The 19,993-nt window shown below is 44.4% G+C and overlaps 4 protein-coding genes across 8 annotated transcripts; 3 read left to right on the forward strand and 1 right to left on the reverse strand.

Annotated features, from left to right (window-relative positions):
- The first annotated feature begins 254 nt into the window (after positions 1-254).
- On the forward strand, positions 255-1,516 carry tomm5 (translocase of outer mitochondrial membrane 5 homolog (yeast)). Its single transcript, XM_053428932.1, has 2 exons — positions 255-484; positions 1,156-1,516. The coding sequence occupies exons 1-2, from the start codon at positions 364-366 to the stop codon at positions 1,188-1,190; spliced, it is 156 nt and encodes a 51-aa protein (XP_053284907.1). The 5' UTR covers positions 255-363; the 3' UTR covers positions 1,191-1,516.
- A 1,095-nt stretch (positions 1,517-2,611) lies between these two features.
- LOC128445443 (zinc finger and BTB domain-containing protein 5) lies at positions 2,612-4,869 on the forward strand. Its single transcript, XM_053428102.1, has 2 exons — positions 2,612-3,988; positions 4,040-4,869. The coding sequence occupies exons 1-2, from the start codon at positions 2,612-2,614 to the stop codon at positions 4,652-4,654; spliced, it is 1,992 nt and encodes a 663-aa protein (XP_053284077.1). The 3' UTR covers positions 4,655-4,869.
- On the reverse strand, positions 4,748-8,058 carry grhpra (glyoxylate reductase/hydroxypyruvate reductase a). The gene is made up of 9 exons (XM_053428109.1): positions 7,833-8,058; positions 7,305-7,435; positions 6,897-6,969; positions 6,671-6,787; positions 6,435-6,523; positions 6,242-6,343; positions 6,008-6,143; positions 5,598-5,728; positions 4,748-5,505 (listed from the first exon to the last, which is right to left on the reverse strand). Exons 1-9 carry the CDS (start codon positions 7,916-7,918, stop codon positions 5,384-5,386), a joined length of 987 nt encoding a protein of 328 aa, XP_053284084.1. The 5' UTR covers positions 7,919-8,058; the 3' UTR covers positions 4,748-5,383.
- A 1,120-nt stretch (positions 8,059-9,178) lies between these two features.
- si:ch211-203d1.3 (protein phosphatase Slingshot homolog 3) lies at positions 9,179-19,978 on the forward strand. Of its 5 annotated transcripts, none has more exons than XM_053428106.1 (19): positions 9,190-9,339; positions 9,677-9,779; positions 10,258-10,323; positions 10,610-10,752; positions 12,103-12,140; positions 12,232-12,418; positions 12,879-12,994; positions 13,106-13,174; positions 13,942-14,007; positions 14,134-14,316; positions 15,290-15,383; positions 15,504-15,632; positions 15,847-15,893; positions 16,022-16,168; positions 16,934-17,134; positions 17,301-17,514; positions 17,613-17,714; positions 17,812-17,907; positions 18,540-19,978. In XM_053428106.1, the coding sequence occupies exons 4-19, from the start codon at positions 10,705-10,707 to the stop codon at positions 18,657-18,659; spliced, it is 1,857 nt and encodes a 618-aa protein (XP_053284081.1). In that variant the 5' UTR covers positions 9,190-9,339; positions 9,677-9,779; positions 10,258-10,323; positions 10,610-10,704; the 3' UTR covers positions 18,660-19,978. The 5 variants fall into 5 exon arrangements, with proteins under 5 accessions (XP_053284078.1, XP_053284081.1, XP_053284079.1 ...); XM_053428108.1 differs by lacking the exon at positions 9,190-9,339 and adding an exon at positions 9,465-9,480; XM_053428104.1 differs by lacking the exon at positions 10,258-10,323.
- Positions 19,979-19,993: the final 15 nt, after the last annotated feature.

A 19,993-nucleotide genomic window follows, 5' to 3' on the forward strand; every position in this document is an offset into this window, starting at 1 on the left:
CTTAAAATGTGTTAAAATAACAACTAAATGCCATAAGCTTGAACTGGGCACAATTTGTACTTCTCTTTAGAACAGGTAATATATGAGCCACAAACAAATAAACTTGCTCATACAAGATATGAAATGTGAAAATATTTAGAAACAATAACTACACAGTGATAACACTTATCACCGTTACATTTAATATTTGCCTCTCTGGCCTGTTCCTGCGGTTTGTCCCTCGGTGGGTGCCGTTGTCGTACAACCTACTTCCGGTTATTGCGTCTTTCCGGTTTCTTGCTTATTTCATCCATGCTCCTGAGACGGTGAATTTTCTCTCAACACGTTCGGCGGATAGAAGATCCGGTAAAAACAGAAGCGATCATGTTCAAACTGGAAGGACTTGGACCTAAAATGGACCCGGAGGAGATGAAGAAGAAGATGCGTCAGGACGTCATGTCGTCTTTGAGGAACTTTCTTCTTTACGTCGCTCTCCTCAGAGCCAGTGAGTTCGGACCTGTGACATTGACATATAGCCTCATACTTATCATATTAACCCCCGCAGAGGGATCTCCAGTGGTGTTTACTTCATATTTGGTCTCTTCATGCAGTTGATATTCAGATCTGGAAGAAGCGGACATGTTGGTCTTTGGCTGTTTTTTGATTGACAGTACAGTATTTCTTAGAGGATGATTGTAAAAATCAAAATCATAAAGGTCACTACATTGATAAATGTTTCACACACACAAGATGCTTCAGTTCTGTGTCACTGTGTCTCTTCTAATGCAAGACAGTTTTATTTATAAAGCACGTGTAAATACACAGAGGACGATTCAAGGTGCTTTAAAAACAACAAAAAAAGTAAACAATTTATAATCAGGCAGAACAGTTTAAAAGAAGTCTAAAGCAATAAATAAAAAATAATAAAAACAGTAGAATAAAGCAGTAAAGAGAAAATTTAACAATAAATCCAAATGGAATTAAAGTGAAGTAGATGGAACTGTGTAAAATAATCGAATAAAAACAAAGGAAAATACAATGATGACAATGTAAAGTAGCTTAGTTTTACTGACCATCAGGGAGTTGTTCTCAGTGCGATGCTGCATGCCAACGATAAACTGCTTCTCCTTGTTCAGACTTTAACAGTCTAATAATCTGTGTTTCCTTCACGCACAGCTCCATATGTGCTAAATAAGCTGGACAGCATATGATTGGACCTGCTGACCTCTTCTCTCCTCCACCCACTACGAGTTTCCTGTGTCGGAGACGGAGCACAGACCATCATCATCATCATCATCATGAGCAGACCGCTGGGGCCAGGGCATCATCTTCCCCCCCGTGTGAGACGACCAGCGTCAGTCCATCACTGTGACCGAAATCCAACCTGTTCTCGTTTCTAGTCCTGTTGTAAACATTAGTCTATTATTTTGTGTGTTTTTTGTTAAATAAATTGTGATCATTGTTAAATGCAGTGTGGGACAATGTGCAGGGTTGCTGCATCTTGCAATAAAGACAAATAATGTTGAAATGGTTTAAATATGTTTGGCTGTTATGTTCTCAAAGATATGGAAACAGTCGGCACAACAGGAGTTTCACCAAACTACTCTGCCAGGAATTGATTATCATTTTTGTTTTGCTCTCAGACTCTCAAAATCCTAGATCGGCCGGGGGGGAGGAATCAGTGTTTGAGTGGGTTTTCTCTGGGTACTCCGGCTTCCTCCCACAGTCCAGGAACATGTGCACTGGGGGTAGATTTGATTGGACCATAATATTTTTTAATTAATCATAATATAGGAAATGGATGGATGAACAGACAAACTGAGAGATTGGTTGTCTTCCCACTACAAGGTAGATGGAGAACAAGTGTGATTAACCTCCATATATTTTCCAATGAACTAAAATGGGGAGAAAAAAAAGTGTCACGTATGTGTATACGTAAATATTTATTTAAAGGGTCTACTATATTGTCTACTCTCAAATACTCTGACTGGCAGGGTGCCATAGTTTTAACTAAAACAATCTTTATATAACACCTTTTATAACAATGTGCTTTACAAGTTAAAACTCAAATTTAAGGCAGGAGATAAAAAAAATGTTAGGTCAAAAGTCAAAAATTTAAAAGAGGACATTTAGTTAAGTAGACAAATGCAAGTGATGTGTGGTCGTACAATAATAAATTGATCTGAGTAATAGAGAATGAGGTGCACTTTCAAGAGATAACCGCCTGGGGGCGATGTTTTATTGCAAGAACTGTTGGTGGTGCCGGCGACAAAGGATGCAGGATGCAACATGGCTGTGAGAGCGGGATGAATTATTCACACCAGTAACTACTGGGATAGATACCGTTACAGTGCTTAAGTTGCAGCAGTGAAAGAGGACCAGCTTCGCGGACAGAGAGCGGCTGCTGCTGGAGACAAAGCCCGGGTCGGAGTCGCATCTCACCGCGTCATAGTTGGAGCGGGCCCGCCCAGACTCTGGAGCAGCTACGGGACACAGCAGACAGATGCACATCAGCCGGAAGGAAGGCTGCTGTCTGTCCTGAAGCCGAGCTCAGCACATGAGACGTGGATGATAAGAAGCGTCTCCTCGCGCTGCTTCTTCCAGTGACCTTCATTGTGTGAACATGGACACCATGGACTTCCCAGGTCATTTCCAGCACATCTTCCAGCAGCTCAACCACCAGCGCCTGCACGCTCAGCTGATCGACTGTGTGGTGCTGGTGGGAGGCCAGAGCTTCGAGGCTCACCGCTCCATCCTGGCAGCATGCAGCTCTCACTTCAGAGCCCTCCTGAGCTCCAGTGACGCTGGAGATGAGGTTGGAGCAGCGTGGGTCGACAGAGGTGAAGGCCCAAGTGTGATAGATCTGGATCCAGAGGTGGTGACCCCCGAGGCCTTCTCCACCCTGCTGGACATGATTTACACCTCCACCCTCTCCCTGGGACGCTCTAACGTGATGGACGTTCTGCTGGCCGCCTCGCACCTCCATCTGAACACTGTGGTGAAGGCCTGCAAGCTCCACCTGTCCAGGAAGAACTTCCCTGCTTCGCCGCCTAAAGGATGGAGGTCAGTGCAACAGCAGCAGCAGCAGCAGCCGTGTCCCCCCTCACAGGCCGAGAGTTCGCCCTCCCTTCAACTGGTCTCGTCTGCCATGGAGGAGGACCCAGATGAAGATGGAGAGGTAGTAGAGGTGAGCCAATCGATTGGGGAGGTCAGGGGAGTCAATGGAGAGACAGGTGCAGCCGCACCGTCCTCGATGTATAAAAGGAAGTCACAGGAGGACAGGCTCAGCGGCAGGAAGAGAAGCTGCAGAATGCCTGAGGGAAACTACAAGGAGTGTTCTACCACTGTGACCAGCAGAAGCACTGTCAGTGCAGAGGAGGGAGGAGATGATCCACCGTCCCGAGACCACCTGAGGACAGCTGATGGACTTTTGGAGAACCAAGGGGATGAGGAGGTGGAGGAGAAATACGAAGCAACCAGGGGAGAGTCAGAGGAGATCCAGCTGCCGAGCCAGTCGGACAGCAGCACGGGAGGTGCAGGGGCGTTGAAGAACGATGGAGATACAGATGGAGACACGGTGGTGAAGGTAAAAGTGGGAGAAGAAGGGGAGGAAGAGGTAGAGGAGCCAGAGATGGTGATGCTGGAGGTGAAAAAGGAAAATCTAAGCTCTTGCTCCCCAGATTTAGATTCTCCTCCATCCCAACCACTAGACTGCACAGACAATTTGAACGCACAAGTAAATAATGAGAAAATGTCCACGGCAGCCGACCCAGCACTGGGTGGTGTTGGCTGTTTACAATCTCAGCTGTGCACAGATCTTCAGACTGACACACACAGGGACGATGGGGATTTGTGTGAGGAGGCTGAAGGCCTGGACAGCCTGTCAGAGCTGGCCTTCTCCTGCTTCCTCAATCCCAGCGCCCTGGGAGCCCTGGAGGAAGAAGACAGCCTCGCTAGTCTCACAGCTGCAGCCACTGCAGCCGCCGCCGCCGCCAGCGATGCTGGAAATGTAGGTGAACCATGTCAAATCTCAGAAGAGGCAAAATTCTCTTTTGCTCAGTCCTCTGATTCCTCCTCCTCTCTTGTTTTTCCAGTAACCTCTGTCCCTCTGCAGCAGCTTCTTCCGACTCAGAGCTCTGGTTTTAGCGACACGCTCATCCTGCAGCCCACCCAGAACTCTTTAGCAGGGTTTCTAAGCGGCATCAGACCCGGCCTCAGTTTGGAAGCCTCCCTCGTCCCACCCACACCCTCTAGAGGTGGGACAGGCTCAGGTGCGACAACCTTCCGTCGCATTGCTCCCAAGGTGGTGCCTGGGTCAGAGGCCGGCACAGATCCGTCCTCCTCCTCTTCTGGGTCAGCGGGGGATGCTGCTGCTGATCGGCCTCCTCTAACCAGAGCTTCAGAGGATGTTATGTCCAAGTGCAAGAAGGCGGCAGCCGAGGACCATGTGCTGTTAGTAGAAGGGGAGAAGAAATACGCCTGCAGCATCTGCTGCAAAACCTTCATGAACCTGACTGACTGTAAGAAGCACATTCGTGTCCACACGGGAGAAAAGCCCTACCCCTGTCCGAAGTGCGGCAAGCGCTTCAGCCAGTCGTCCCACCTGTACAAGCACTCCAAGAACACGTGTGTGAACTGGAAAGACGAGCAGTCGTTCCCAGAACCGCTGCTCTGACCTCTTTGCTAGAGGAAGAAAACAAATTACACTATGAATCTGATTATTTTCAAATCTCAAACACTTGTTCCATGAAATCAAAAATCAATGTGGTTATATATTTACTTGATGTTTTATTTTGTTTCAACCAAGCTGTTTTTTCCCATAAGTGAAACATTCAATGTAGCAAAACCAATGTGAATGCACTGAAACTATCCTCAAAGAATAACATGGTTGATCTCACTCAAATTAAGAGTGATGAGAAAATAAAGAATTGCACTCAGTGACTTTTATTGATCATTTTTCAAGCACAAGGATCTTTTTAAGACACGCACAAAACGTCACAATTCTACTGAAAGATAAGTTTTTATTCTTCAGAAAAGCCAGAGCAGGAGTGTTGAAATGGAGCATCAGGTTAATCGTCAGGTTAAAGTGCAGACCAACGACTGTATGTCTAATCTTCATGGCAAGAACCGTGTTTAGAATGAGAGAGAAACATTCTACTTTGAAGGACTCACCTTCAATGCAAACAAGATAATTCTCTTACCATAAAAACTAAGGTTAAGGAGTGCTTCTAGCTGAGGGGACTAAACTTTGCACCAAGCATTTCCTTCCTAAAAGTGCAGTTCTTTGTTACTGTGACAGAATCAAATGAAACTATCGAGGCAGATCTATTATCACATCTGTGGGGTTTCTGTTTCCTGTCTTCTGCAAAGCATCAGAGGAGACACAGCGGCTCCGCTTCAGACTCTAGAGGACGAGTTCTTTGGGCATCTCTGTGCCCCGTAATCCAGCCAGCAGGTTCTGAGCCGTCAGCACTGACATGACACCTCTTGTGGCGTAGGTGGCACTGCCGATGTGCGGCAACACCACTGAGGAAAGAAAGAGGACACAGGGTACCATAAAGAGAGAATCAGGGCAAAATTCCTTGTCCGTTTTTTTTAGGGCCGAAATTTCTACTCACCACAGTTTTTGAGGGTTAGAAGGGGATGGTTTGGTGGGAGTGGCTCGGGTGTTGTGACGTCCATTCCAGCGGCAGCTATCTGTCCACTGCTCAGAGCCTCGTACAGATCGTCCTGGTTCACCACAGTCCCCCTAAATCCAATAATTCACCATATTTTCATCCTCATGTCTTTTCCATACACACAGCTGGTGTCACAGAGATATGACAATAATCTAAACCCACTAACAGTCCATTTCATTTGTTATGCCGATGTGGTCACATGAGAAACATGAAACCAGGTGACACCTACCGTGGGTTTGAGCTCATTACCGTCATCTCTGCCAAACCTTGGAAATATGTTGCTTCATCACTGCGATGAGAACAAAGTACATAACGCCACAGCCTTACTGGAAACTACTCTTAAAGTCTACCTGCTTGAGTTGATGAGGACTGCGGTCTTCTTCATCTTGCTGAAGAAGGCCTTGTCACACAGCCCCTGGGTTTCTGGAGTCAGGGAGCAGGTCAGAACTATGAAGTCGCTCTCAGGCACAAGTGTGTCCAGAGGAACTGTTCAACAAAGAGAAGAAGTTAAAAAACAATTGATTTTTATCATACAATTTTAGATATGATTTTCACAGTTTTACAGTTTCTCTCATTACTCTTACCAAATTCTCCATTCAGCTCTGCAGCCTGGGGCTTGGCTGTTCTCCCAGAGTAGAGCAGCCTCTTCACCCCAAAGGGCATGAGTCTCTTAGCAACGGCCATACCTGAATAACACATGTTGCTAGTTAGTTGAGGTTACAGTTAGTTACTGGATGTAGCCATATACCAAAGCAAAAGAAGAAATCATAAGCCTACCAATGCGTCCGAGTCCAATGATTCCTACTGTGCTGCCAGAGAGGCCATATCCACACAGCCAGATGGGGTCCCAGGAGCTCCAGCCACCACTGAGAGAGTAACACAAACACAGTTGGACCATTGTGCCAGTTTAAGTAATTACTTGTACTTTTAGCTTAAAAAATAACAGAAACACAAATCACGATCAAAAGAAAACACAGCTGATACGAGTCAATGTGTAACTCTGTGAGACTGACTTCTTGACCTCCTCCACTCCCTCTGGTAATCTGCGAGCAGTGGCCAGCAGCAGAGCCACAGTCAGTTCAGCCGTGGCGTCGGTCAGCACGTCCGGAGTGTATCCAACACGTATACCACTGGGGAAAACACACAGCGCTGGAACTTCAGAGGTCATGTGACACTTTTAATCTATTAGTCAGAGCTGGGTTTTGACGGCGTAAGCTGCAGTTTGTTAATGTAACCTACCGTTTTTTTATTTCATCCACAGCCAAGTGGTCGAACCCAACGGACATGGTGCTGATCACTTTCAGGTTCGGTCCTGTAATCAGAGACAGATCTAGACACTTGTACATTTGATAAGACAGCTGCTGGTCTCTAATTTAAGCTGAAATAGTGAAAGCATATTGAACTAGGCAATCAGCAGGGCTCTTACAGTCGACAGGGCCCAAGAGTCCCATTAAATTCACACAGTCATAGATATCACATCATGCACATGCGCGCACACACACACACACACACACACACACACACACACACACACACACACACACACACACACACACACACACACACACACACACACACACACACACACACACACACACACACACACACACACACACACACACACACACAGAGAGAGATGAGAGTGACCTGCAGCATCCAGGACCTCAGCATCGATCTTGTCTGTCAGCATACACAGGAGACCGTCAGCCCGTTCAACGCCCTTGAGAAGCTCTGCTCTCGGCACTGGTTCACTCGAGTCCCACTGAGACACTTCACACCTGTTTGCATGCACACACAACAGAGACATGGCTGAAACAGGTACGTCCTGCAGAGGCTCCCTTCAGATGACGGGGCCGTTAGTTGAGAACGTCCTCTGCCAGCGACCATATGGACCATCAGTTAGCAGAATCTATTCTGCTGCACTTTATTCACTCACAGACTTATTCTTTACCATCACACGAGTGGTAGTGTTGTAAGATGTTTCACTTATAGTAATAATAGATGAATTTATAGAGCATTTTTAAACACAAAGTACAAAGTGCTGAACAACAAAAAAAAACATTTTGAACATATAGCAGGAAGTACATCGGTAATGATAATAATAGAGATAGAGTATCTGCTGGTGCTACACAAACTGCTGCTTTGCTAAAGTCAAGTAACAGAGACACGTCTTACTCTCCGGCCGCAGACAGGAGCTTCATCCCCTCCTGAGGGATCCTCCGAGTCACGAACACCTTCATGAGTTTTCCAGCTGCCTGCATCACACTTCGATAAATCGTGTCCGGAACAGAAGAGCAGAGTCTAAGAGGAAAGTTCACAGTTTGTCCAGGTACATACTTCACTGATAGCTCTTCTTCTTCTTCTTCCTCCTGGTACCGGGCGGGTTAGACACCTCAATGGCGCAATGCTGCCCCCTACTGTTGGGTGTTTAAGGTGCACGTATGTATGTAAATATGTATTTATAGATTTATACATTATATTCCTATATAATCTGCACTTAATATGCATAAATAAAAACAGCAAGGAACGATACATTTATATTTCTGTATCTTTGTTTTTATTTGTTGACAGTATTCTCAAGTCTTTGGTTCTCAAACAAACATTGAGAAATAAACATCCGTTCCACTGACAGATATTACATGGGTCACTTTGAACTAAACTACTGATACTTGTGTTTTCATGAATCACAAATGTTGTTTTAACTGAGCTGTGAAAAGACTTGAGATGGGTCGTTGTTGCCTCACTGATGCTATGAGAAGTACTGTTTAAGTGTTTTGTTTTTTCTCAGTATTTCTAGAGTAGAATATCATGAAACTGACATGCAGGCAGTGGGAGTCACAATGAACAAGAGTCCGGTGAAATATATTTGTCACCTCTCAAGGATTTTTTTAATGCATATTTAATAGGAGCAGGTTACGAGTGCAATAATACAAATTGAGCTGACTTTCCCTTTAGTTTTCTCAATATTTCTACAGTAAAATCTTCTGAAACTTGACATGCAGACAGGGGGACTCACCATGAACCAGAATGAAAGGAGAATTATTTGTCACCTCTTAAGGATTCTTTTAAAATAATATTGAATAGGAGCAATATATGTTTTATGAGAAATAATGTAAATTAAGCTGACATGTTTTCTTTAATTCTCTTTATAAAACACATATATGTAATATTCCATTTCATAAAACGTGTTAATGTGTTTGTGTGCAAATCAAATCAAATCTCCATAATAAGGGAAATTAAACTTTCAACGTTTATTTTCGGGTCTTTTCTTATTTCTGCTCCAAGCATCTGGACCGTAACACCCGTAGTAGACGCGCTGTAGACGCGCATCAACATTTAAGCTGGACCGTGTTTCCACAAACCACACGACCACAGACTTGTGTTTCCTTATTTCTCTGGAATCGAACCCACTGGGATCAATGGTTCAACTCGATCTCACCTTTCCCGAGTCTCCGCTGCCGGAGGACGTCAACGTAGCCGGACGTGTTGGTGCATGTGACGCCTCCGGCCGCTCCTTCTCCTCCTCCTCCGCCTCCTCCTCATCCGCCGGGGACGCCACTGTACACAGTGAAGTCTTCTCCCTGGACCCGAAGCGAGGGCGGAACAAACCGGGAGCTGTCGCTGCCAACACGCAGGAGCCGGAGCAGGAAGCGGAGACAGGAGGGAGTCGAGTGTGGACGAGGTGACGAGTTTGTGTTTTATCACTTCGGTTGATCGTTATTTATCTTCGTCGTCCTGTTCGCAGCGGCGGATCAACACGGAGCGTCAGCTGTTGGCTACGAGTCCAGCAGCCTGCTGCTGTTTCCCCGAAGCTCACTCAGATGTGTGTGTGTGTGTATGTGTGTGTCTGTGTGTGTGTGTGTGTGTATGTGTGTGTGTGTGTGTGTGTGTGTGTGTGTGTGTGTGTGTGTGTGTCTGTGTGTGTGTCTGTGTGTCTGTGCGTGCGTGTGATCAATACATTTACAGTGTACGGTCTCGTGTAGACGCTCCAGCACTTTCACCTCTTCATGGTTTCACAGCATAAAGTCCCGGTTTAAAACGAGCTGCAGCCTGATCCCACATCTGCTTTTTATAATGGAGGCGTCTTCAGCCGAGTTCGTTTCGTGTTGACTCTCAACAGTGGTGAGTTGAGTGGTGCACACATATGTCCTTGAAACGGACTCGATGTAGGTTATTATTTCATTTTTTGTCGTTTACTTTAGTTATATCGGTCGATTTTCTCTGCACTCAACGACCTGAGCCCGTAGCCCGAGGCACATCCTTCAACTCAGGACAACTTTATCAACAATAAGAGTCAAATCCTCTCCAACCACAACAGGGAACTGCATTATCTGCATTTGATCTCATTCAAATAACTTATTTTGAGTATTTCCTGCCTTTGTGGTGTTATGACATGATAATGCTGCATATAGACAATGCAGTTTCATCATCAGTTTGTGTAAAGAATAATCAATTCTACCTTTTGAGTCAAGGTATGGATTCGATTGTGGATCACAATCTATGTAATGTTGATATTGATCTGTAATAAGATAATATTGTGCCATGTTCTAGATCTCTAGCTTCTTCCTTCTAGATTAAATGTTCTGTGATCTTATTACAGACAGTACTTGATGATATTGATGATGTTGATATCAATTCGCTTACATCTGACCCAGCCGCCAATCATGTGAGTCGTTGGGGTGGGGGGTTGGGGGGGTGTCACATGAGTTACAGTAGGAATGGGTGTCAAGCTGCCGGGGGGAGGGATTTTCAAGACTGCATTGGACATGGTTGAAAAATGACATCGTATTTCACCTCCTTCTGGTGTCTCATGCTTTGAGACTCTTTTAAACCATATCTGGTCCAAATGGAAACCACCCACACACAGAGTCCTCAGGCTCGTTGTTTTCTCTCCCTGGTGCAGTGCTTGTTTTGCTGGATGTAATCAAACAAAATATTCCTTTCATTTCCAGAGAACCCCTCCAGTGTCACCCCACCCACTGCACACGTTTGGCTGAGGAACCTGCAGAGCCTGTCTGAGCTTGTCAGCCACAGTGGGTTTAGTGCAATGGCTCTGTTGACCCTGCACAGGATTCCATCCCTCTCCACCGCTCCAGTGAGTCCCCCCCGTCTCCACGCCTGTTTTTTGCTTCATATTCTCACATATGAAAGTTACCTTTCACTTCAGTAGTGATCCAGGACTATCGGAGCTGCCCCTGCTGGACCCTTGTCCATGAATGTGTCCTTTGTGGGTATCTGCTCTGTATTTGCCTGAATGATAAAGAGGCTGTTATGTTTTTTAGTTGTTGCCGGGGATGGAATTGCACTGATAGGTTCTATTTGCCACAGATTTGTGGTCGGCAAAATATATTTTTTTAAGGCTCCCATTCACAGTCATTAGAGCAGTGTCAAGAGATGATTGAATCACAGTCTGTCCAAATCTGTTCAAATCATACAAACACTTCATCACCCGGCTCTGTCCGTAACTTTATCTCTTCTCATTCTCTCATTCTTCTGTTGAGCTGATTTAACTTTACGTCAGAAGCTTGTTCTTTTCTTCCGGTGTTTATCATTGCCAACCAAATCCTACATGACCTGACTGTGGGTCCAGGCCTCCTTTTATTTGCATATTCTGTCACTGAATCGAATCGACTCTTCTATCTTAACGTGTGCTCTCTCTTTTTATCTTCTTCCCCTCCTCATCGTTTCCCCTCCTGGCTCCTGCCCACTTCTCCTCTTACATTTCTGTTTATCTTTCTTGACTCTGTCTGGACTTGTCAGTTGCGTAACAGGTAAAGTCGCTGTCTCCGTAAACCCTTACTATAGCTGCTACTTCTCTGTTGTACCCCCCCCCCCCCCCCCGCCCCACCCCATCTCCCCGCACTGCATTTCTTCTTCTTACCTTCTATAGTTTCACTGCTAATCTCTGTTTTCTCTTCTCACCCCTCGGTATCCTCTTCCTTCTACTCACATGTCACTCTTTGTGTCCGTCCTCCACTGCACCATATCTGTGTCGCACCACATTTCACCCGAGAAAAGGACTGAACAGTTTTTCCTGCCATATGTGTCAGCACTTTGAACAGGAAATACATTGCACGCACTGCTGCTGGTGCTCCCAGAAAGCTTGTCATAGTGTTTGAGGAGTTAGAAATGTGACCCTGCGGGAGCATTAGGATCAGTGATCAGCATGTACTCATAGTAATTAGCGTATTACAGCAGCCCAAGCATCGGCCTCCAAGTTTCTTGGCAATGTGCATTTGTTCATAATTATAAAGCACCAGCTCCAGAGAAGCTTCAGTCTGCTGGAGCGTAAAGGAATGAAATAGAATAATACAAATCATCATCAATTAAAGAAATGATTTAGCATTTTTTAGGTTTGTAGAATTACACACAAACACATCAGAGATTAAATATTAATATTTTCCTTCTCTGTCTGTCTTTGTTGTGGTTTACTTTATTTTGAAAGGATGAAAGCCTCCAAAAAAGAGGGAGACTGCAGAAAAGGTAGATGTGAACCCTCGTCCTCTCTGAATTGACATTTAATGACACTCGTAACAGAATGATTTTTTAACTAACTGATGTGTTTGCGTCTCAGGGAGAGCTTTGCCCTGGTTAAAGGGGCGGTGCTTCTGCTGGAAGAGGGCGAGGGCGAGGACCCCCACAGTGAGACGTCTCACAAACCAACGTCTCCCACGAAGAAAGAGGGCGGAACGTCAAACACACGGCACAGACACCTGCACGCCATGATTGAGCAGCTCAGGCCAGAGGATACCATCCAGCTGGTGAGACCTCGTCTTCTCACGCACGATAGGAATCGGATCAGATCTCAGGTTAAAGGGGCCACATGCAAACTTTACTGTTATATAGCCATTAACAGCTGTGTGCTCACCAGTTTAACATTTTGCTCCTCAAGACACATACGGAGTATAAGAAAAACAGAGATATGTTTCTTTAAGTGGACCACAGCCAGTGTCTGGGCTTCTCTGTAAACAACACTGACTTCCTTGACTTTTAATTTTCCGAAGAAGGCCAAAGAAAATAGAAAGCACAGGCATTTTCTCTGTGCATAATCAGCGAGGTTTTGTGAGATAAATTGGAGAATCCAGACCTCAGAAGAAACTGCAACATGTCGCACAGACGCACGGTGTTTACAGAGCATCAGACCTGTTGCGTTTACATCTTGTCTCCTTTCTGTCTCACACATCCTCCGTCTCTCTGCCGCTCTTGTTTTCTGCCATGCAGGCGGTGCAGCTGGAGTCCATGAACCCCAGCAGAGTCAGGTATCTGATCGTGGTTTCCACCCTCGGCAGCAAACAGGAGAGCGTCCTGCTGGGGATGGATTTCCCCGACTCAGACAGGTGTGTGTCACCAGCATGCTGGTGCACTGTTTCACGAAGAGCAAACATCCATTGACGTTTTAAACTTTGTTCCTTGCCTTGAGTCTCTGTGTACCCACTGGCTCTTTGCAGTGACCGGTGCACCATCGGCTTGGTTCTGCCGATATGGAGCGACATGCAGGTGTATCTGGATGGAGACGGGTAAGACACGTTTGGATTTAAACTTTTAGCAAAAGTGGGGATGATGACTGAGTAAAGGATTTCGAAGCAGCAGCAATGAGTTTAGGAGGCTGGGGCACAGATGGTGCTGCTCGATGCCTGGGATTCTGGCCAGAGATAATGAGAATGAGTAATGACTCTATTTATGGAGTTGAATCATGCTCCATAAATCACGACTGCTCCTATCACTCACTAAGACCTCTGGATAATCATGGAGCTCATGTGCTTTGGAATGTGAAGTATGTTTGGCTTCGGTCTATAGCTGAGAGTGTAGCTGAGGAAAGATCTGGTAAATAAACTCCCTGTTTGGGTTGTAATGCATCCAGAACCCCTAAATATCCACTGCAGCTCTGGTGTGATTCGTCTTAACTGTCTAAAAGCAGTGACTCTGTGCTGTGGCTCTGCTGCCTACTGCCATGTTTTAACTAATCACCATCACCCGCTGAATGTTACCGATACGAGACGCTTTGATTGGCTGCCATGTTCACCCTCATCAGGCTGGATCGCACCTCCCACTGTGCTCACTTCTCACTGGCCTCACATTTTCTTTCCTCACGAGAACAACCGCTCATTTACACTGAATAATACCAGGATTCAATTCTAAAAATAGTGGAGCGTGTGTCAGTTTGCTTTGTAGCAACACTCACAAAGCTTCTTATAAGTGTGACTTCCTCTTCTCTCTTTCTTCTCTTTCACTTTCTGTTCCCCTGACTTAATTATCAGACCTCATGCTTGATTTTGTCCCTCAGTGGTTTCAGCGTGACCTCAGCAGAAGAGACCAGGATCTTTAAGCCTGTCTCCATGCAGACCATGTGGTGAGCAAAATACTGACACTCAGGTGTTCACACCAAGCATGAATGTACCTTTAATGGAATCCAGCACCACACATCCAAAAGTACCAAGTGACATTTTCTCCTTCTACCCCTCCCCACCAACATAAGGTCCGTGCTGCAGGCGCTGCACGGCTGCTGCGAGCGGGCGGTCAAGGCAGTGTTGATCCCAGGCTCTGGACTGGAATGGGCCGAGCACTACCAGAAGCTCATCGAGTCAGACCGCTTCTGCCTCAATGAGTGGGAGGCCATGGACGATCTGGAGTCAGTCCGAAAGGACGTTAGTGGACAGAGGTGAGAGGTGTTTCCTCTAAATGTCAGCGCAGTGCTCTTATCGGAACTAAGTGAGCTCCTGCTGCCAGTGGTGGATCAAGTATTTAGATCTTTTACTTAAGTAGAAATACAACATAATCCACTTCAGGCAGTCCAGCTTTTAAAGTCTAACATAAGCAGAAGTTCAAAAGTACTAACAGCTAAATATATTTGAAAAGTAAAGTAAAAGTGCTGAATAGGCCCATGTGATTGTTGTGTTATAAACCAGCTGTAACTTCTCTCAGAAAAAGTAATTAGTTAATAATTAAGTTCAAAATTGTCGCTCTACCTACAGTGTTTCTCCTAGGACTGTTCTCAGGCCTGGTATTTCTCACCCCAGTTTAAGAGCGGTGCATGAAACTGAAAAACACTCGGACACTCAGAAACAAGAGAGGGAGCAAAAGAAACTTAACTTTCATCAAAAACAACGAAAGAAATTTTGAATCGTATCAAAATAAGCTGTGTAACCTTTAACTACACATCATGAACTAAGCGTGCGTGATTCATTTCTGCAAATGGTGAAAAATGTCATTAATACTATACACTTTAAACTATAAAATAAAATTTTAAAAAGGAGATCTTACAGCAATTTTGTTGTTTTTTGTTTTGTTATTAAAAATTGTTTTTTTAGGGGGGCCTGGCTGGGGTTCATGCCACCAGGCCTGTACTGTTATAGAGGATAACAAGTTGTTATTTCCAAAGTAACAAATGTTCTCCGCTACATTCGTTCAAGTACAATACTTGATACACAGTAAGGAGGTACTTACTTTGTTATTTCCAAAGTAAGTACCTCCTTACTGTGTATCAAGTATTGTACTTGAACAAATGTTCTCCGCTACATTCGTCTGCCTGTAGCTATAAATGTGTAAATACAATTAAAGTTTTCACCTGTTCTTATTGCTAATGCACACCTGACAATCTGTACTAAAAGGTTGACTTGTCCCTGTTTGGGTAGCTCGGCAGACAGACTCTCCAACGAGATGCTGATCAAAGAGAACCTGAGAGACATTATGAGGACTGAAGACCTGGACAACCTCACGTCGAAAATGGTGAGACGTGGGCAGATGAGGAATTGGGAACTTCTGTAGCAGGGCTGCAGTTTAGTCCGTCAAATATTAACAAGAGGATGTTTGCAAACCTGCGTTGATCTTTGCTTTGCTCTGACGTAGGTGCATTCTAGTCTAGAGTCGAGGATCGGCTTCGATATGAGACCTTACAAGGAGTACATTGACAATGAGATCCTGGTCACCATGGCTCAGATGGACAAACCCTCTAAAATATTGGACTTTCTCTATCTGGTGAGTGGTAGCTCAGCTGCTAAGAGGTTGGTCAGAAGGCTTTGTTTTAGTTGGTGTGTTTGGTGGGTGCTTTCACCAGGATGTCGTAAGTGACTGTAACTTCCTCTTTGTGCTAGACATGTGTCGACAGTGACAGGGAAGATGGCTGTGTTGGCCCTTTTCTTTTCCTCCTCTGTGCCCTCGGTTGAATGTGTCCTTCTTTATCTGGTTTCAGGGCTCTGAGTGGAACGCCGCTAACTTTGAGGAGCTGCAGAAAAACAAGTCAGTGCGACACATTCTAAAGCTCTTTGTATCCAAGTTATCATCCAGAGTTTCCATTGTTTTAACTCTGAATTGTGTTTTCCTGAGTCACTGCCGCTGCTCTGACCCTGCGTCTATGTGTCTTTCAGTGTGGGCTACATTCTGAATGTGACGAGAGAGATTGACAACTTTTTCCCAGAGTCCTTCACGTACATGAACATCAGAGTGTACGATGTCGAAGCCACCGACCTGCTCCCCTACTGGACGGACACATACAAATTTATCAACACTGCAAGGTAGTCCTGAAACCGTGCACACATACGAAGACTCTTAACATCCAAACGTGTGTAAAAGCATTGCCCTGACAATCACACAGCTACCACATGTATGGCTTCAACCACTTCACATGCAGAAATGCTGAATCATGTTTATATATTTGTGACCTGAGACTCCGTCAAAAAGGGAAATAGGTAATTTGTGCCGACTAGGGGTGCAACGGTTTTTAGTCACGGATAAGATCTTTTTCAGATCTGCAAAAAGAATCGAGAGAAATATAACGTTGCTTTCTTTTCACTAAAGAACCTAAACTATAACAAAGTAAGAACTTTTGCAACATTCCACTTGTTCAATGTTTAAATAATAATTTTAAGTAAACTATTTGATGCTTCCTTGTTAAATAGAAGTGCAAAATGAACAATGGTGAATAAATCAAGCTTTTTGTTGTTCTGTCTTCAATGTTTCCAATTAGTTATCTAGACCGAAGCGTATCATATTCTAATTTGTCCTGCCACAGTCTCATATTGAACCAACAAAAGATACAAGTGAAGAGATTTCTAAATTAGAGTTTTTTCTGCCTGGTGCTCGCTCTGCCTCTCTCTTGAACACTTGCAGTATCGTTTTTTTACGTTAAAATTGTCTGAATCTACAGCCACCTTTTCTCAAGCTCATAGCTTTTAATTATCAGGTGTTTTAAAAATGGATTTCCTGTGGAGCTGAAACCTCAAGTAGAACTCTAAACCACTGATGGAGCTTTTCTCTTTCTCTTGATCTCTGTGTTGCAGGAAGAGGGGAAAGGCGGTGTTGGTGCACTGTAAGATGGGTGTGTCTCGCTCTTCGTCCACGGTGATGGCGTATGTCATGAAGCAGCAGCGCTGGTCGATGGATGTGGCGATGGGCTACGTCAGGGATCACAGGTCCATCGTTAAGCCCAATGATGGCTTCCTGAAGCAGCTGCAGACCTACGATGGCATCCTCAACGCAAGGTCCGGCCCACTGTTAGGACTTTTACTGTGCAAAGATCTATATTTCTAAAAGTTTCTTGTTTAGTTTTAGTTTTGGAATTAGTTTTCGGCTGCTTGTGAACGATTTGTGACGTTGATACATTTACTCGTGGATTAAATTTGTGTTGTTTGTTCCTCATCATTGCAGCCGGCAGCGTCACAGCGCACTCTGGAGGAGAAAGTCGAGAGACCAAAGACAGAAGTCAATTCGCAAAGAGGAAGAAGGCGATGAAGGAAAGCCAGAAGAGGAGGAGGAGGAAGAAGAAGAAGAAGATGAGGAGTATGAGGAGGACCAAGAGAGTCCAGATGACAAAGATTCCGGTTGCTCAGAAGAAAAAGATGAATCGGAGGAAGAAGAAGAGGTAATTAGTCACAACAATAACATGTTTATCCTTCATCCTTTAAATCCTGCAGATACTTATTTTATCTTCATGTCTTTAATCTTCTGAACCTCACGCAGGTGTTTGAAGAACCCGTCCCAACGTCTGACACCAATCAGGACCTTGGGCCGACGGAACCAGCCGCTGTCTGTCCCACAATAACTCTACACGAACCAGAAAAGGTGCGAGAAGCTGCCTGGCACCATGAGCCTGTACCTTCCCATGGCACGATAACATTCACTCATGTAGATATTCTTTTTCTCTCTGTCTCCCCTGCAGGTGGCTTCGAGCATTAATCGCAGCGGCAGGATGAACCTCTTCTCCCTCATGCAGTCCATCAGTGAACTGGATGCTGAAGATAAGGGACGTGAGCAGGTAAATGAAGCAAAGAGCAGAGAACAAGGAGCGAATGTCAAATCTCTCTCTGTTTTTGTTTGTCCAGTTCACTTGGACTCAAGGATGAGCTGATTTGATTTTGGTGGTAATTCTAGTTCACATCCTTCTAGATAGAGGAGAAACTCTGAGTTCCTTGTGACAGTGCCAGGAAATTGTAGATATAAAAGATCAAATGTAAATTCCAAAAGTTCTCATGTGGAGTTGTATAAGACTGAGTCTCTAATGTGCTCTAATCTTTTACAGCTTCATTTCTTCGGCCTTCAGTTAAAACAAACTCTTGACAGTTATAGCTGCAGCTATTGCTTGATTTAATTATTGAATAATTAACTGCTTAATCATTTAATCTGACTGCGATGTCTTTACTGCGTGTTTAGTCCATCTGTAAAAAATAGTAAGTTTACTTTCAAATACGAGGAAGAAAATCAACAAATTGTCACTTTTAAGAAGCTGGAAAAATGTCTTGCTTGAAAAATAAAACTATTATTGGATCATCAATAAAGCCACCGCTACACAACAAATTGATTGACCTACTATTCGTTGCCGCTCTAGAGAGAATTGTTATTTCCAGCTCCACATGTAATCGCTCTTTTCCTCATTTGTTCATTTCAAAGCTTCCTGGCAGCCCGAAGCGGTCTCCAGGGCAACGCAGGAGAAGCAATGCACGACGAGGTCTGACTCACCAGACGGCGTGTGTGGACGTTTCACCTGAACCGCGCAGCCTGCCGGACTGAGTCCACCCTCAAGTGAAAGAGGAGGGAGGGAGGGAGGAAGGGAGGAAGGAAGAGGAGGAGGAGGAGGAGGAGGAGGAGGAGTCTGAAGGAACGTGAGCTCCAGTAACATGCCAAGCTTTTTTTTTTTTACACTGTTCAGATTATTTTAGAACGTTTTTAATTCATGGTTTGAATTTCTCTTCTCATAATCATTAGAACTGATGGGTCACCATTGGTATAAAGGATCTTGCTGCAGTATTGATGTACCAGTAAAAGACAGGATGAGAGATTATTGTATTATTATGGTTTATAAAGTGTTTTTAATTTTAGAACATATCCTCCCACATATAGACGGTTTCTTCTTCCATGTACCATCCTCTTTCTCAAGCTCCTTTCTTTCCCTCTTCTTCAGCATTGTCTCTATGCAATTACTGTCCTCTGTAAAGTAGGCTGTATGCTGCCTTACCAAGGTCGTCAATGTTCTTCATTTCCTCTCTCTCTCTCTCTCTCTCTCTCGCTCATCAGAAGTCTTTTACATGAGCTGCTCACTGCTGTGAGGGTTCTACTGTGTCTAAGCTGTGCATTATGGACCAGGGCCAGTTTCATGGCACAAGCCTGTTTGCCAAACAATGTATTCCAATGTGCCAATGAACATATAGTGTATTTAATTGAAAATATGTATCATGTCACCTATTCCTATTTTATTTTCATAAACACCAGGACTGGGTGAGTGCCTTCAACCCGAGAATGAAATCCAACTTTGTGACTGGTGTTTTAATGTTTCTACTACGAGGTGGTGGCTGAACATTGGATGTACCTTGTGCTATTTCTCACTTGGTGTGATTGCAGTATAAATGTGAGCATGTGTGTGTGTATAAAGCATATATATATATAAGCAGTATATGTATCCACAGGTAATTGCTGATGAGCTGGGTGCATGTTGTGTTTTTATACAGGCCTATGAGAGCAAAGCGTTCACGTATATTTATATGAGCATTTAATGGATAAATTATTCCACATATTGTTTTCAGATTTACTAGATGCTGGTGTTGTTTATCCAGAGAACTCAAGCTACAGCTTACTTTACATATAATCTGCATGATAGTTAAAACATCATGCACTTTATACTCCCACAACACTGTTCCCACTGCCTGAGCCAACATCAAGCTATGCTGTCCTCTGCTCTAAGTGATCCTTTTGGAAGACTCATTACTCTGTGTGTGTTTAAAACCAGGTCTCTTTGCCTTGTTGATTTAATCTCTCCACTGAATACACTGTCTCACTCTTGTTTACAAAAAGCATCACGAGTGAAAAATAAATAAACATCCTCCACAAACCGATTTTTTGTTTCTTGA

This window comes from Pleuronectes platessa, chromosome 8, assembly GCF_947347685.1.
Source record: "Pleuronectes platessa chromosome 8, fPlePla1.1, whole genome shotgun sequence".
In the NCBI taxonomy this organism is placed as follows: Eukaryota; Metazoa; Chordata; class Actinopteri; order Pleuronectiformes; family Pleuronectidae; genus Pleuronectes; species Pleuronectes platessa.